This window comes from Onychostruthus taczanowskii, unplaced genomic scaffold (genome assembly GCF_017590055.1).
Source record: "Onychostruthus taczanowskii isolate IOZ18803 unplaced genomic scaffold, ASM1759005v1 scaffold150, whole genome shotgun sequence".
NCBI lineage: Eukaryota > Metazoa > Chordata > Aves > Passeriformes > Passeridae > Onychostruthus > Onychostruthus taczanowskii.
In genome coordinates this window covers 821,146-837,962 of record NW_024498686.1, presented here as the reverse complement: position 1 = coordinate 837,962, position 16,817 = coordinate 821,146, and the positions used below count along the sequence as shown (strand labels likewise).

Here is a 16,817-nt window from a genome sequence, read left to right as displayed (position 1 = left end):
AGGAGCTTTCAAAAGTCTCAAAATCTGCAAGAAATTATTTCACTGTACAAGGCAGCCACTATAGCTGCCTTGTACAGTGAAATAAATTCTTGCAGATTTATTGAATTTCTATTACAGAAAGTAGCAGACATAGCTACTTTCAAGCTAGATGGAATTCTAACATTGGCTTAAGTACAGAAACATCAAAGCTCTTTCATTTTATAAGAGAAATAAATACTTACCCGACTTATCTAATTTCAAAATATTTCAGAAAATTAACTGTAAAAATTTCCACATGGCATTCAAAACCTAAGAAAGTTGCTTTGGGAAGTCTACTCATCACATTAAAAGTTATAGTGGAGATTATTGGCCCATATTGACTGATTAATTTTAATATCCATTTCTTTTCATGAATCCTTAAAGTTCAAGACAATCTTTCACTGTTGCACTACTCTCATTGCCTTTGGTGAAGGGCACAGCATTGATATTTGTAATAATATTCCATGTTTTATGTTTTAAAAATAGGATTAGCCAACTTGAAAAGAGATTTTATTTTCACACCTGACAGGAGGCACCTGTACTTACCCTGCAAACTTTAGTCCTACAAAGACTGTTGAAACTTTCATTTCATAAGTTGTTTTGCTATTCTGGAGAGAAGAGACCTGTCGACATCCTCCTGAAGTTCAAAAGATAAACAAATAATGGGAATGAACTCTACAAGTGGATTATGTCTCCTAGTGTGCTGAATGACTATGAGAATATGACCTGGCTTGCCTTAAAAAAAAAAAAAAAGGCCTTCCAATGATTTGGATTCCCCATGGTTCAGTGACAATTGCCACAGGGAAACAATCACTGAATGTAGCAGAAAAGCCAAGCTAAATACAGAACATTTCCTCTCACAGAACGAGAATCAAAAAAACTGTGTCGCAACATCAAGCTGCAATTGAGAAACTGAACAGCAACTGAAGAGTTGTAAGAGACCTAAATTAATCCAACTGGGATTTCACATTCCTTATGAAAATGAAGGTTTTATCATGAGATAATTAAAGCAATGATAGCCAACTCCTGCTGTGCCAGGAGTACAACTTAGCCTGTCCTCCTGGTTCGTGAGAGTCCCTCGGAGCTGGTCAGGAAGCAGCCTGTCACAAAGCAGCCACTCACCCTCAGCAGGATCCCTGGCAGAGCTGCAGAACTCTCGTCCTGCTGGACATTCCCTAACCACAGACTGCAGGCACTGTCTAGGAACGTGGTCAGGAACACCAAGAAGGACTTGTGTGCACGTCCCCATCACACCTGGCCAGGCCATGATGGCAGCTGCAGCTCACTTACAGCACAGAACAAACAATAAATTTTCAAAGGTTGTGCAAAATGCACAAAATGCAAAGGTGTTGGAGAAGGGAGCACATCAGGGCAGAAACCGGTGCTAATCACGGCACAGAACCAGGGAGAGAAAAGTGACCCAAGACTCTGAAATGCCAGGTGCAGGAAGCTCAGAGTTCTGACAGAGCTCACCAGCCACTCTCAGTTCCTGCCAGGTGAATCTTGTCAGCAGCAATGAAGAAGCAATTAAGTCTGTCACTGATAAGCATATGCACCTGTGTGTGTGCAAACCACCCAAACTGAAACACAGGGACATTAACTTGGTAAACCAACAAACACCTGGATTCCTTTCTTCTGTCTGATTTTAATAGTAGGACAGCTGGAGGAGAAATATGTTAAATATTAATCAAAAGCTCTACTATTCTTGCCTGGTCTCACGCTTTCGAGTTATTCTATTTATCACAAAAATGAGCAGCTCTCCAAAAGCAAAGTGGACAAGAAGCCAAGTGTAGAAAAAAACCCAGAGGGCTGAGAGCATTTGGGGATAGTTAAATAAGAGCACCATAGTACATAGGGTTTTAAGCAAAACAGCTAATATTCACAGCCATCCAACTTCTAAAAGTCAGGCTTTGGATGAAAAATGCTTCCATTATCACAGCCTTGGAAATAGACCACTCTTACTCAGAAAATATTTTATTCAGAAGACTTATGTATAACACAATAACTAGTGAACAAGACCCAGAATAAATTTCCTGTGGTTAAATTAAATTATTCAGACCCTTTCAGAACTTCAGCACATGACTTCAAGACTATACCATTTGTTTTAATCACAGCAGCCTGAACCCTGAGGAAAACCATGCTTCCTCTTGGATCAAAACTGGAACCAAGACAAAGCCTAAGCTTCTGAGAAAAAGTGTTTTATTACAATAAAATAAGCAATCACACTATCAATTTACTCTCTTAGCATCTGGCCCACTGTACTGCGTGTACATGGTTTTTATCCTCAGTATAAATATTTCTGTTTTGAATGCAACTTCTTTCTAAGACTGTTCAATTTGTTTCTTTCAGGAGCAATATGGGTATCTAACACAAGTGTATCTTAGATGATGATATCAGATGATGCTTTGGAAAAATCACATCCAGGGAATAATTTCATTTGCAGCCCTTCTGTGCCCAGCAAACCCATTAATTTTCATTTTCCTACCTATAATTGATTTTACAATCTAATTAGCTGGCCACCTTGTTACTATCCCAGCAGACCATAACTTCCCCTCTTCATATCATTAACATACTTCAACATTTCCTTGTTTTGCTCAGTCTCTCTTACCTGTTAACCTCTGCCACAGCTTCCTGCAGGTGATGGCCACCGGTTGCAACATCTTCCTTGGTGTCCCTGTAGCAATAAGACTGAAGTTGTTTTACCAAGTAGCAAATTCCCTTCACCAAGGCAGCCCAACAACCTGAATGCTCCTTAACCTTTTTTTATTATTATTATTATTTCTGGAGTTATTACGGATTGAAGGAAAAATTGTTTATCCTGCTTTCCCACGTTGTCCCCACTTGTCTCTTCACAGTGCTTGCAAAACAGTATTTTATTTTGAAACACCTACTGCATGACTTGCACCCTGAAAGCCACCAATAAATCATAAACTAAGTATTTGTTCAATTCATACCTGGAAAGTACCATTTTTAGGCTCGTAAGGTCGAATACACCTTGGCAAACGGTGAAACGTAATTCCCCACAGCATTCCCACGGCAGAGCTCCTCACTCGCTCCACCCCAGCTCCGCGCTCCCCTCAGCCCCGCCCACAGACGCAACGGCACCGGGAGAGGCCGGGCAGTTTAACATGGAGAAAAAACCCTCCTTTTCCCGACAGGCAGCCACGGAACCTCGCAGGCTGCCGCCCGCTTTGCACGGCTAAGGGCCCCGGGGAATGCCAATTCCCGGAGGGAAAGCCGGCGGGATCGCCTGAGGCGGCGCGCGCCCCCCACAGCGCGGCCGCGCGCGCGGGAAGGGGCGGGGCCGGGCGGGGGCGGGGCCGGATTCGAACCGGGCGGCGGGGAAGCGGCGGCCATGGCGGCGCAGCAGCAGCTCGGCCGGGAGCACCAGGGCATCACCCTCCGCGGCAGCGCCGAGCTCGTCGCCGAGTTCTTCTGTGAGGGGGCCGCGGGGGACCTCGGGGACCGCGCTGCGAGAGAGGGAGGGAGAGAAGGGAGGTGGGAGGGGAGGTGAGGTGAGGGGGTGGGAGGCCGCGTCTTGTGGGACGACATGGCCGCCGGCTGGGGCGTGTGGGGGGGTGTGGTACACATCCCTTTCCCTCTCCGTCTAAATCGTGCAGCCTATGGAATCAACAGCATCCTGTACCAGCGGGGCATCTACCCCCCCGAGACCTTCACCCGCGTGCAGAAGTACGGGCTCACCTTGCTGGTCACCACGGACCCCGAGCTGGCCAACTACCTCAACAACGTGACGGAGCAGATGAAAGGTGCGGGCCGGCGGCGGGGCCCTCCCGGCCGTGTGCCTGCCGCTGCTTCTCGCACTCTAAGCGACTGCCCTGGCTTCTTGCAGAGTGGCTGTACAAGTGCATCGTGCAGCGCCTGGTGGTGGTCATCTCCAGCATCGAGAGCAGCGAGGTCCTGGAGCGGTGGCAGTTTGACATCGAGTGTGACAAAACTGCAAAGGATGACAAGTGAGTAGCTCCACTCCCACGCTTCCCTATCCCGTGTATCGGGGCAGGCACAGGATCAATGCCATGGACTTGGATCAATGCCATGGACTTGTTCCTTCAAACATTTCTCAGTGCCCTGCCCTCTGTTTGTCTGCAAACCAGTCATTATATGACTGAACACACAAACAACAATAAAGGGAGAGCAGCTATGGCTTAACTTTTCTAAGGACTTAGAAGTGTCACTACAATCTAAAAATACTGTAGCAAACAGACTACCAGAGCTTAAAGAGAACTGTATTTAGAGGAAATTGTCAGCACAGTAGAAGTTTCTTCTCTTACCATAGTTTTCTTATTTTTCCAGTGGACCACGGGAGAAATCTCAGAAGGCAATTCAGGATGAAATTCGCTCTGTCATCAGACAAATAACTGCCACAGTAACCTTCCTGCCACTCTTGGAATCTGCCTGTGAGTATCCCAAACTGCACTAAAGAAATAAAATGCTTTTGAAAAACCTCAGTAACTTTCCAGCTTTGGAAAATATTTTCTGGTTTTCTGAGGCTTTTTAATTATTACATATCGTGTACCATCAGGTTTGTGAGATAGCACGTTGAGGGACTGAGATCAGAACAGAACTTGGGGTGGCTTAACAAACTTGAGGAAATTAAGTATGCATGCCCTGAGGAATGCAAGTTTTCATGAATAATGTGTTCATATGAAGTGCTATACAGAGCTCAGCTCCACAGCATTGTAACATGCTTAAAAAACAATTACTACACAACTTAGTTTTTGAGAAAACTAAAATGGCCTAACACGAATAGAACTTATTTTAACTATTGGGTTTTTTCATATAACTAGTATCAGTGTAACTTCTGAAAAGCTTGGTCCTTGTCTCAAGTTCTAGAAGATGCTCTTCAAACCTGCCATCTCCTTATGGTGAATTTGTTCTCCCTTGCTCCCAGGTGCCTTTGACTTGCTGATATACACAGATAAAGATTTGGCAGTGCCAGAAAAGTGGGAAGAGTCAGGACCACAGTTCATAGCCAATTCAGAGGAGGTTCGGCTGCGTTCCTTCACTACCACAATCCACAAAGTCAACACCACGGTGGCTTACAAGAAGGATTCTGTTCCCTAGGATGCAGGGGCAAGCTTTGTGTGTGTAAATACGCTGTCACCTTGTATAGTTTCTGTTCATCATGCAGCTAATCTGTGAGCACATCATTACTGTCCTCTTGATAAAGCATGACACAATGTGCCTGTGATTATGTGACACTAGACTAAGCTAGCATCATTTTTGAAGAGATTTTAAAAAGGTATTCATGGTCATAGTTAAATTCTTACTTTACTGTATGAGCTAAACTAATAGTGTTAAACCACTGCCTCTGCTAGAAAAACTGCCTACGTCTGGGATTAGCTGCTAGATTGGTGTTCAGATCCTGTAATTTTGTAGTTTAGAATTATTTTTAAACTCCATTCTGTTAGCAGTCTTAAAGTCTCTGTAGCAATTAAAATAATCTCATTCCTAATGTGCCAGTTTTCATGTTAGAAGCCTGGGCTGTTTTATTACCAGAAATAACCCTAAAATGAATCAACCAAACAATTCTTGTACTGCTCTACAATGGAAGCAGCTGTTTATCAGGGAAACTTTAAATACATGAAGCCTTCTATTTTAATGACCACTGGGCTCTAGTTCTGGGGACAGTTGTTCTGTGTACGTCTGTAGTGTCTGTCCAGCATTTTCTATGTTTCCATTCTTGTTTTACAGAATAAAGCTTTGAGTTTTGTAGTGTTCTCTAATTCAGAGTCTGCACTCCTTCGTGTTTCAGATGGTTTTATGAATGCTACATCCTAGTTTATAACTGTCACACAAGTAATATCCAAAAGGCATCCTCCTCCTCTTGTTACTTAAATGTTTCCTTCCTGAGTCTCCAAGTGGTGTGGAGTCTGCAGGAAATCCATTCGTGGATTAACAGTTTGCTCCTACCTAAGTCTTCAAATAGGAGTTTAAATAGTCACAGTGAACCAATGACAGTGCCTTCCACATTTGTTGAACAGCACTGGACTCTTCATGTGTCCTTACCCATTTCTGTAGTTCAAGAAATTAGGGATTTAAATCTCCAGCACTTTCAGACTCTTCCATGGTTTTCTTCATTTCCTTCACTAAATTTATTCCAGCCAGAGTGTTTAACTGGTTTTTCCACTCTTTTACAGTTATGTAGGACCTTCTGTTATAATAATATCATTTCAAGTTTATTTTAAAAACATCAATTACATATACCTCACCCCATGACTGTATTACAACCTTTTTGGGCTCTCCTGTTTCCAGGATATCATTCTCCCTAGCAGTCCCAATCCAGCAGAAGTAAAAAAACAACAACAACAAAAAAAAAGGCTTGCCAAAAAAATGTGTCTTTAAGGAGCACAAAACCCTTAATTTTTTTAAATAAATACAATCTAGGTACTTAAAAAGTGACATTATTCACTGCTAGGGCTTGTGCTCCAGTAATACAGGAAGACCTTGGTATTTTCTTCTGCCTATTAGCACAATTTTGACTCCACTACCCCTTCACCCCCAGAAGCAGGTGCATGTCAAAGAGTGAAGTCCGCAGTAGTGAGCATAAAAAACACTTCTTTTACAGAGATGCAAAAGTGAAATTGCTCCAAGAAGCTCATTCTTGTACCAAACAGAATTTATCTTCTTTAAGAAGGGCCAGCCCAAAGTCCATCTCTATTTCTTTTTTTATAGAGGCACCAGCAGTCAAGAGAAGTTGCATACAGATAGATCACTGCACGTAGATAGTGTCCATGAAAGGTACATGTGAAAAGGGACGGGTCATAGATCCTGAAGTTTTCACAAAAACCCTGCAGAATAGGGAAGAAAATAAACAAGAAAGTCATTTTATCTCCCAGGACCCAAGCCTTCATGGAGGTATCCAACAGCATGTGCTGACACCTAATGGGCCCCACACTCTTGATTAGTTTCCTTTGAGGTCACTTTTGCAGAGTGACCATCAAAACCAAGGGAGCATCCCCTTCATCTTCAACGGCAGGCTGGCTGTCCTTAGGACAGGGAATGGAGGGTAAGCCTCAGAAGCAGCCCAGCAGGCAGTGCTCACCTGACTAGTTGAGCTGCCGGATGAGCTGGTTGATTGCATCACCTCTGTAGCCAGGCTTGCCCATCTCCTTGAGGAAACCCACTCTGTTCCGCGATGCGTGGCGAGCCACCGACAGATGGAACGGCCACAGGAAGCGGGTTACTCTTTTGAAATACTTCCCAGTTGAGTAGATTTCATGAATAAGGTCTTCCAGACAAATGATACCACAGCCCCCTGCATGAGAAAAGAAAAAGAGATGTCCAGCTGTATCATCTTTCCCCACACTGCTCCAGAATTGCCAGTTCTCCAGTTTGGCAAGATTTTGTCTCTCCCCACCCTTTCAGGTCAGACTAAACTCTCAACACCTAACTCTTTCCTCAATTTTCTCACCCTCTTCCTCACCTAAATGTTCCTCTATCAGCACGTTGTCTGTCAGAGGCACCCTCTTTTTCTTGATCTTGGCTTGGCCCCGCTTCAGGATGAGCTCTCGTACAGATTTCAGGTTAGGCTGTCTGTGCAGAAACAAAAATCAGATTCTGTAACAGCCAGACATGATGCAGAGGGAAGCCCATCCCACTTCCGTGTGCAAAGGTGGGAAAGCAACCAAGTTATGTCAAGAACAATGAGAACACAGACAATAACAAGTTTTAGATATAAAGTTGATTAAGTTTTGACCATTACTGGAGAAGTAATGGATCTGTGACAGCAGCTGGAGAATCCAATAACCCCCAAGTGACCGGAGGGGTACGTACCCCCACGCCACGTAAGGCTCCACGATCCGCAGCATCTTCAGCGACAGCGGGCTCAGCTTCACAAACACCCCGGTGTAATTCTTCCTCAGCCGCAGCAGCTCAATCACTCTTTTCACCCTCTTAGTCACTCCCTTAATACTGAGGAAAACAGAATTTATTAATAACCACATTTCTCTAGCACAGCAACAGAAAGCCCCAGATCACCTGCAAGGTGATGTCTGGCTTGATCCCAGTGCCTTGGCGTGGAAATGACACAACAAAGGGCAGCAACAACAAGGGAAGGAGTGGGGGAAGGCTCTCACTCCACAATCCTCACGACGAAGGCCAGTTTGCTCTCTTGAGGTGCCGCTGCCTGCCCAGGCCTCTGCTCCATGCGCCTCAGCCGGGTGTCATCCCGGCGTTTGCGCCACGAATCCCGAACAAAGGTCTCCAGGCGCCTGAACTGGATCTGCTTCCCCTTCTGCTGCTGCACACAAAAGGAAAACAAAGTGAGGTTTACATCTGAAAGGTCAAATGAAATGCAGAAGTAGTGAACAATGTCCTTACAGCTTTGGAAGCAGTAAGAAAATAAATTTGATTATCTAAGCCCAAGGGAGACAGAAATGAGGGACAACACATGAGTTTACACACAACTATTATTTATGAGCAGTGAGCAAAGAGCTTTTCCGCAGGAAAAATATAAATCAGGTTAAAGACTTGGGATACTTCTAGGCATAGCTACACACACAGCTCAGCAATGGCTGGGAAAGCCAGAAACAACGTGTGGGCAAAACAGATGCTACAGCAATACCCTAGTGTGACTCAAAATTACCCTCCGAGAGAATGCAACTGCATTTCAAGTCTGTTTCTATACTGGCACACAGGCAAGAAAAATCTCAAACATTCATTAAGTATTGCTAATTTAAACAGAACATCCAGCTCATCTGATAAAAAGTCTTTCCATTACTATTAGAAAATGTAAAGCTCCTCTTTAGAATTAAACAGACGTTTAAATGTCTCTCTTTAGCTTAGGAATGAGTACATCCACCTAAGTCATAGTATTTTCTCATACAAATAGGACTTGCAAATGCAAAGCATTACACAATTATATTTAAGATACTCTACTGGTTAAATTAGCAGGCCACTTTAAATTAAAGAATCTAACGTTGTGTGTCTTCTGTTCTATCTCACCTTGTAAATCACCCATGAAATGTGTTTGAATTTTCAAAGCAGGCAAACCGAATCAAAGTCTTATCACTAAGGTCCTTTTTGTAATGAGAATCTTAAGGAGTAGCTATTTAATATTATTGCTTATGCTCCCACCTTGGAAATACAGCAAGGCACTGATGCTTTTAAAAATGTAAACATGGTATCAAACAAAAATGGCAGGAGTTTTGCACACAATCCCACAAGATTCACTGGGAAAGCTTTAAGACAGACACCTACTGTATTACCTGGGGTACAGCAGAACAAGTCTCAGATTTGGAATTAGAAAGGTTTGCTGTGCTCTGCCAGTCTGGAAATGGCACAGTGTACACAGGGAGTGTCTGCACCAGGACATGTGCCACCTCACACACGCAGAAAAGGCTTCACCATGACCTGTGCTGCTCTAACAGAGAATTAACTCTAAATGCCCCCTCAGAAAAGCACGGCTTCCACGCAGGGTTTCAACACAAAGGTGGTTTCAGACAGTGAAATCCCAGGGCTGCAGTTTCCCACACGTGGCTGCAAACACCGATCCAACAGGAACAACTCACAGTCTTCCATTTATTTGTTTTGGTGTAATAACCTGTACAATTCTGTCCTCTTTACAAGGCTCAGATACACGGAGCTGCTGAGGGATTCAAGCCCCACTCGGAAGCCCAAAGACGACCCCTACCCACCCCTCTCTGAGGGGCCCGACCATTCATTTCCCAGAAATTTCAAGGAACTGTGGTTCCCTGCTGCGCAGAACGAGCTGGGGCTGCAGCACCAGGCTCTGCCGGGACCCGCGGTACCTTGCGTTTGTTGAGCAGCGCCTGCTTGGCCTGGGTGGCCTTGATGGCCAGGTACGCCTTCCTCTTCTTCAGCAAGTTCTCCGGCACCAGCGGGATCCGCCGCCTCGGCCTGCGGGCGGGACAAACCGGTCACATCCCAGCCCATTCCCGCATCCCGACCCCTGCCGGGCCACCCCCGCGGCCGCCCCCAGACCGCGGATGGCGACGGATCCCACATTCCCTCCCACCCTGCCCCACTTACTCCTCCAGCTCCGCCATATTGCCGGGTCTCCACTGCGCATGCGCCGGGTGGGGCGGGGCCATGGCCCTCCCCCTCAGGCGCCGTTCGGTGATCATGGAGCGCCGGGAAGGGCTTGGCACTGAGGGGAAGGACGCGCTGCTGCCTGGCCCTGCGCTCGCCCAGGGGCTTCCCCACGCCGCGAGCCTGGGACAGGAGGGGCCGCGCGGACACGGGGTGTGACAGCCGCGTCACCCCCAGGTGGTGCCAGAGCCTCGGGCTCGGCTGGATGGTGTTGGGGTTGTTCCTGGTGAGCCGTGCGGGATGGAGAGGGATGTGTGACTTTACACTCTGATACCGTTCTCATTTACACTGACCGCAGTGTCCTCTCACCGCTGAGCAGCTCCAGCCTTGCTGGGAGGTTCGGTGCTGCCAGGGTTTCGCTGCTCACCTCGGCGGTGCTGCAAACCTTTACAGCACTCTACGTGAGCCCACTTCTGCCTTGACACCTAAAACATGAAAACCTCTATTTAGGAACTCGATCCCAAATGGCAGGAAGAACGAGCCCTCAGTGAGCAAACCATTTCCCCAGTTTTTGGATATGAGACACAAAGCAACAAGCTTATGAATTAAATAATCTGAAACTTTTCCCGTAACTACACAAATTTCACCCCGACGTATAAAAAGAGCTGGAATCCCTGGTAGCTCACACCAGAGAAAGTGGCCCATTTAAATGTACAGATGAACGTGCTTTGTGTGACAGGAGGGAAATGCAAACAGCCTCTCGGTATTCCATCATTAATGGCCAGGAAACAATAAGTCAGTAAATATTTGAAGCGCTGTTGCTATGAAAAATCTCCCAGAACAGCAGCACTCCGAGGCTGACTCGCTAAACTTTAACCAGTGGTTATATTGTTTTAATGAATGGATAGTCAAATGCCCCTGTTTGCAGGGATACCCAGGAAAAGTGCTCCCACTTTCCTAGACAGCAACCTGTTGTACACTGGCCTTCAGCACTCTGAACTTCTGCACACAAAACTTTTAGGGCTCCAATTCCAAAAGCCAAGTCAGGAGATGAGGTGGGATGTCAGAGGTCCATGAAACTTCTTGACTTATTTTCTCATTCCGTGGGTATAAAACCCCATTAAATTAATTTCAAATCCCACAAAATCTTTATTGATGCTGTGTGCAGTCTCAAAACAGCAAAAGGGCTTGAGGTCCCATCACTCTCATCACTGAACTATGCCCCGGTCTGAAATGTGCCTGTAATAAATTCTTTATAGACAGAGCCAAAGAAATTATATTTTGTTCATTTCACCAATGATCTAATCTTGGGGATATTTTGATAAGGAAAGTACCTTGTGGTCTTAAATTGTGCCTATTTTCAGATCTTTTAAGGAAAAGTTTATACAATTTGGAAAGATGCCCAGGAACTACTCCATACACACAATCAAACCAATAATTAATAGAGAGAAAAGCTGGGTGGTCCAAGACTTTGTTTCATGAAAACGGCAATCATATGGAGATATACTAATATTTCATTAAAACATTTTTGAAAAACACTGTTGATAGATGCATGGGTTTATTATTTTCGAAATAAGCATCCTTAAGATGGGCATTTTTGTCAGAAATTCTGCAAATTCACTGCAGAAGGAGCAATGTGGGTATGAGACTAAAACAGATGTGTACCCTCAGTTAGTGGCACCTAATACATCAAATTGAAAAGGCTAAAACATAAAACTTGTCTTTGTCTCTCCCTAGAAAAAAAAAAATTGAGTGGGGCAAAACAATTCATTCTTTAGTGCCACTAATTTATCAGCATTAATAGAAAATATTCCAGTTGCAAAAGCTCGATTTTACAATAACTATTGTGAATAATTCCCTGGAAGGAATCAGACTACTAATAAAGCCCTGGCACTGTTCACAATTATTGTCCCTGGAAATTATATCTGGAGTTTGAAGTTATGAATATTAAATTACAGTTTTATGTCTGTCAGAATGTTCTGACATTTTCTAAAAGAGTGGTGGTACCTATTTACAAGTTTCCAAAGTGAAACATTTGTAAGAATTAAAATGAAAATTGATTTTGTTTTACTTCTAATGCACATGTAAAGGCCTGGCTAATGAACCCGAAATAGAAAAACTGTTTTTCAATTACAATAAACAGCAATGAAAATAATTTATTTTTCTGTCTTGTCTATGAGAGTGCACATGGTGGCTGCAATTTGAGTGTACAACAAATTAATTGTATCTTTAAAGAAAAGTGGAGTTAAAAATAGACATCATTATATGTGGTCTCCACAGGTCTCCATGACCTCTCTCCTTCTTCCACAGGGATGAAAAGCTGCATTTTATTTGGGAGAAAGACCAATTCAATTATGTCTGAGATGAAAGACAGTGAGAACAGAATAGGAGTCTTTCCCACACTCAGTAATTGGGAATCCTACCTCCTACCTAGATTACTTTTTAATTGAACTTTTGAGATAATTATGCCATTTAGGTTGTGGAAGCATATTAATAAGTACACCACAGCATAAACTATTCATAAAAATACTACAGACTGGGGAGCATAAAAAGAGATGGAATGGAATAACCTAATTAGGAAGTGTATCATGTCAGTGTAGACAAAACAGGAGATGTTTTGTATACACAGATAATACTCTCTGTTCTAAACCGCAGTGATTGTGATACAATGGTGGTGGGTGGTGGACGATAACTTTTACTCTTTTTTTTAAAAAAAGAAAACATTTAATTATTTTCATTTTATGGCTCTGGTTACTGACACAACTACGTAATATCCTTTTGCAAGTTCAGTTTGGGAGACTAGGGAAACAACAGGCATGAGTTATTTCAGCAGAAACAGGAATCAGAAAAGGACTAAAACATCACAGGTGAGACGTGACCTGCAGTAATTAATATAAAATCACAGCAGAGTAGTTTCACTGGTTGTAGCAAGGCTGAGACCTGAAGGATGTGTGGTCCTCAGTGCTGACAGTGCAATAGGGCTATAAAGGTCCTCTCACTTTTTTCCCTGTTAATTTATGTAGGGAAAGTTCTGATTGGAATATTTAATTTTGCCTGCTACTATTAGTGACAACTGCCCAGTCAAGATGAAGCTACAGAGTGTTGGTATTTGGCCAGGAAATACCAAGCAGGGAAACACAGAGAGATGGAGAAGGAGGGATGTCAGTGGCCACCTGTAGCTTTATCCCAAGAAAGGGGCTCTGTCCCTACACACAGCAGAAAAAAAGGCAGGGAGGGGGTAGTTGCAGGATTCTCCTCATGGCACAGCAGTTGTTATAAGGCTGAGTGCTAAGGCAGTGAGACAGCAGATAAAAATCAGTAAATTAAAGTGCAGCAATGTTTCACAAAATTTTCTAAGAAATGATGGGTTCAAGGTGGAATGAGCTTGGGAGTAGGGTTTTGGAATTACTAGAGATAGATAAAAATATCAGCTTAATGCTTAGGACAACAGAACAGTAATTGAAAATTATTAGAGAAGGGGTAAAGAACAAAACAGAAACTGATTCCACAGTGTAGCCTCTCACACCAACATTTTGGGTGCTCCAGCTTTGGTCAGTCACCTTTCTTCCATCTGTCCATCCCATACCTCCACCCACCTTCCCTCAAGACAGACTTGGAAAAGATTCAGAGAAAGAAGATCAAACACAGGGAATAGTTTCCATCTGTGGAGCAGTTACATAGACTGAACCTGCCAGCTGGGAGAAAGGTGCCTGAGGGAAGATAAAATAGTCAGTAAAATGATAAATGCTGGGATAATTGCTCTCTCTTTCAGCACAAGAGGAAGGGAACAGGAGAAGGTAGCAGGAGGCAGGTTTACAGCAAATAATGTGTTTTTTTCAGCACATGAACTTGTATTGAAGACCCAGACCTCTCAGCCACTGGAGGAGTTACACATTCCAGCCATGCATCCCCACCCACCTGCCCCTCTCCCCAGTGGATCTGGCCTTCCTGCTAGCTCAGCTCTAAACTTTCCATTCAACTGAAATCTATTTTAGATTTTCAGATTTTAGATTTGTCCTTGCTATTATAGCCCAACATGAGAAAAGGCAGACAGAAATCAGTTTCTTTCCCTGCATAGAGAAGGGCTCATTTAATCTGAATGCACACCCTCCTTCTCCCCTGTTCAGCTGCACTGTGTCCCATTTTCCTGCCTTTGAAGTCCATCCTCTCCAGTCTTTAAAGAGCTTTGGATAAATGCATCCTGTTCATGCAGTGATCTATTATCAGCACTGTCTAAAAGCTAGAAGGATGTGGCAAATTTGCCAAAAACCTGAGGAGAGGTGGAATAAGTGAGAAGAGAATCAATATCTGTGTAGCCCCAGGCTGCACTGCCCAGACCACAGCTGTGGGGAGCACCTGCAGCAAGCAAGGCCCCGTTCCTTGGTTCCAGCAGCTTGGAGCATCATTGTCCAGTTGTAACAGTGACCCATCAGCTGGCAGGCTGAGACTGCAGGGGCACTCCATCACCTGGAAAAAAGGGGTATGAGATGAGGGGAATGCCTCAACAGGAATAAACCACAGAAATCCAAAGCAACGGTGCTGCTCCTCTGGGCTGTGCTCAGCAAGACTTGACTCTTCCTTGAGAGTTTTCCATAACCCGTGGTGGGATCAAGGCCTTTCCGTATCAGATGCTGTGTTGTCACATCTGAGAGAGTTTCTGACTCAAGAGACTACCTTAGGAAGAGCTCCTGAAGAAAAATCAGGTCCTGTTTCTAAACCAGTCATCAGGATAACAAGCCTGTCTTGTTAGTTCCAGTTTTATATCCATATATTGATTATACTGTAAATTATTTTTGGTATATTGTAGAGATAAAGTAAAAGATTCATCAGCTTTTTTTCCTATTTTTAGTAGTAAGAATAAGCTTCTTCCTGTCAGTGCACAAACCCAATAGTGAAAGAAATCACTTGGGTGCAGGTGTGTGTCAAACAAATGATAATTATCAAAATTATCAAATAATTGTCAAACTGTTAATTCTCAAAACAGCATCTCCCACCTTGGCATCTGATACACTGAAGTTGTAGTTGAAAAACGCTGAAAAACACATGCTATTTTTTTTTTTCTTTAAACCATTTTTGTCAAGGCACTACCTAATGTAAGAGTTGGTGCTATGTGACAAGGCACAGTTAATTAGGCAGGTAAGTTTTATCAAAGAAGAGAAGGCTCTTAAATCTGCAGCAGAGGGAAGAACCTGACCTACTTTGTATATACCCTGGTGCTTTTATTTCACATGTTTTCACAGTCTTCCTAAATTCTCCATATAGCCAATGTAGAAAGGCTTTGGGTATTTTCACAATGCTTAATTTAATTGCTTTAACTCAGGTTTCAGTATCTCCCTGTCAAAGAAAAATCATTCCTCACAGCCTTTTAGACAGGAGATGGAAATGAATACCTTCAAACTCACTACATTCCCAAATCTTGAAATCTCTATTCAGAAACACTTTAATGTGAAAAATGGGAAATGATGGCTTCTCCATCTCTCGTTCTCTTCAGCTCCCGACTGGCTCCCTTTCTGGGAGATAAGCTTGAATGCAAACATGTTATCTGCAGGATTCAGCGTAGCGATAACAAGGTGCAGAGTAATGGATTGAGCAAATGCTCTGCTGCAATGTGATTCTACTTCTGGTGCCAGGAGGAACGTGGGGCAGGAAGAGGGGTCCATTCCAAGGCTGGCGCTGGAACTCAGCTCCAGGGATTTACCACAGCTGTTTCCAGCTCCTGGCAGGGCAAACCCTGGCACTCTCCTCTCCTTCCCTTTGTACCCTGATTTCTATGTGGAAAAAGTGGGCATGCAGGGCAGGAAAAAGCCAGGAAACATTCCTGCCACATCCTAGTAAGGCCTAAGAACTGTAGACTTCATTGCAGCACAGACCTGTATAGCCCAGGAGCTGCTCTGGCCCCAGATAAGGATTTAATTCAAAGAGGTCACTTCTTTATGAATACTTCAAAACCTGGAAGGCACTGCTGGAATTCAACCCTGTTATCTGTTTGTAATGATCTGAAGACACCTGGATTTTGTGGTGTTTTATTATTATTACTATATTATTATTATTATTATTATTATTATTATTATTACTACTACTATGGATTACCCCCCAGATGGTTTCAATAAAACTATTTCAGATTATTAATAGCTCATGAATTCCTGACATCACTTTATAGGTTTGCTTTTCTGAATTTGCATTGTGGAAGTGCTCCCTTGGGCATGTGTTTTTTTTTTTGTTGCTGATTCTCTTCTCCAGTTTACAAACACCACATCTACAAGCTGCTTTCTGAATAATCACATCTACCTTTGAGGTGTGGACACTTCTGCCAGCACACATGGGCCACTTCCACTGCTTTCTCTTTCTACAAGCAGAAATTCACTGGCAAATTAATGTAAGGCTTCTCATATGGAGCTAAAAAAGAAATTTGGGGGATTTAGTGAAAATATTTTTTTCTTTATTCACCCTAATTAAAATTAATATCTCTTTGGCTCCAACTAGCCCCAGTGACTGTAAGGAAATGAGTAGTTCAAACCAGCAGCTCACTGAGCTGAGATGCTGCTGCGCATATGGCCTGTGTGATCAGGACTGTTCCTGAGCAGAGCCCAGATGGGTACAGCAAACAGACACAGCTATGCTTTAGCCCCACTTGTTGCTATTACTAACTTGTTTCTCAGTTTCACTCTATTTCTAACTATGACATACTTGTCCACTGTCTATTTTCACCTTCGGCACAGTCTCTTCAGCTCACCTAATTTCTCAGCGCTTTCTTGCAGCTCCTCTTTTAATGACACAAGTTTTATTAT

General features: G+C 43.6%; 2 protein-coding genes across 2 annotated transcripts; one reads left to right on the top strand and one right to left on the bottom strand.

The window, feature by feature from the left end:
* Window positions 1-3,159: 3,159 nt before the first annotated feature.
* On the top strand, window positions 3,160-5,762 carry MAD2L1 (mitotic arrest deficient 2 like 1). Its single transcript, XM_041398946.1, has 5 exons — window positions 3,160-3,455; window positions 3,639-3,785; window positions 3,869-3,989; window positions 4,330-4,433; window positions 4,928-5,762. Exons 1-5 carry the CDS (start codon window positions 3,374-3,376, stop codon window positions 5,098-5,100), a joined length of 627 nt encoding a protein of 208 aa, XP_041254880.1. The 5' UTR covers window positions 3,160-3,373; the 3' UTR covers window positions 5,101-5,762.
* A 432-nt stretch (window positions 5,763-6,194) lies between these two features.
* Window positions 6,195-10,089, bottom strand: RPL7L1 (ribosomal protein L7 like 1). The gene is made up of 7 exons (XM_041398945.1): window positions 10,030-10,089; window positions 9,789-9,897; window positions 8,115-8,278; window positions 7,813-7,950; window positions 7,463-7,572; window positions 7,082-7,294; window positions 6,195-6,827 (listed from the first exon to the last, which is right to left on the bottom strand). The coding sequence occupies exons 1-6, from the start codon at window positions 10,044-10,046 to the stop codon at window positions 7,086-7,088; spliced, it is 747 nt and encodes a 248-aa protein (XP_041254879.1). The 5' UTR covers window positions 10,047-10,089; the 3' UTR covers window positions 6,195-6,827; window positions 7,082-7,085.
* Between the last annotated feature and the right edge of the window lie 6,728 nt (window positions 10,090-16,817).

What these genes read in the sequence shown, in the direction of transcription:
- MAD2L1 (XM_041398946.1), top strand. Translation starts at nt 3,374, where the DNA reads ATGGCGGCGCAGCAGCAGCTCGGCCGGGAGCACCAGGGCATCACCCTC. An exon ending in AAAACTGCAAAGGATGACAA is followed by an intron (nt 3,990 to 4,329) that starts GTGAGTAGCTCC and finishes TTATTTTTCCAG; the next exon opens with TGGACCACGGGAGAAATCTC. An exon ending in GCCACTCTTGGAATCTGCCT is followed by an intron (nt 4,434 to 4,927) that starts GTGAGTATCCCA and finishes CCTTGCTCCCAG; the next exon opens with GTGCCTTTGACTTGCTGATA.
- RPL7L1 (XM_041398945.1), bottom strand. An exon ending in TTCGTCGTGAGGATTGTGGA is followed by an intron (nt 7,951 to 8,114) that starts GTGAGAGCCTTC and finishes TGTTTTCCTCAG; the next exon opens with TATTAAGGGAGTGACTAAGA. An exon ending in GAGCCTTACGTGGCGTGGGG is followed by an intron (nt 7,573 to 7,812) that starts GTACGTACCCCT and finishes GTTTCTGCACAG; the next exon opens with ACAGCCTAACCTGAAATCTG.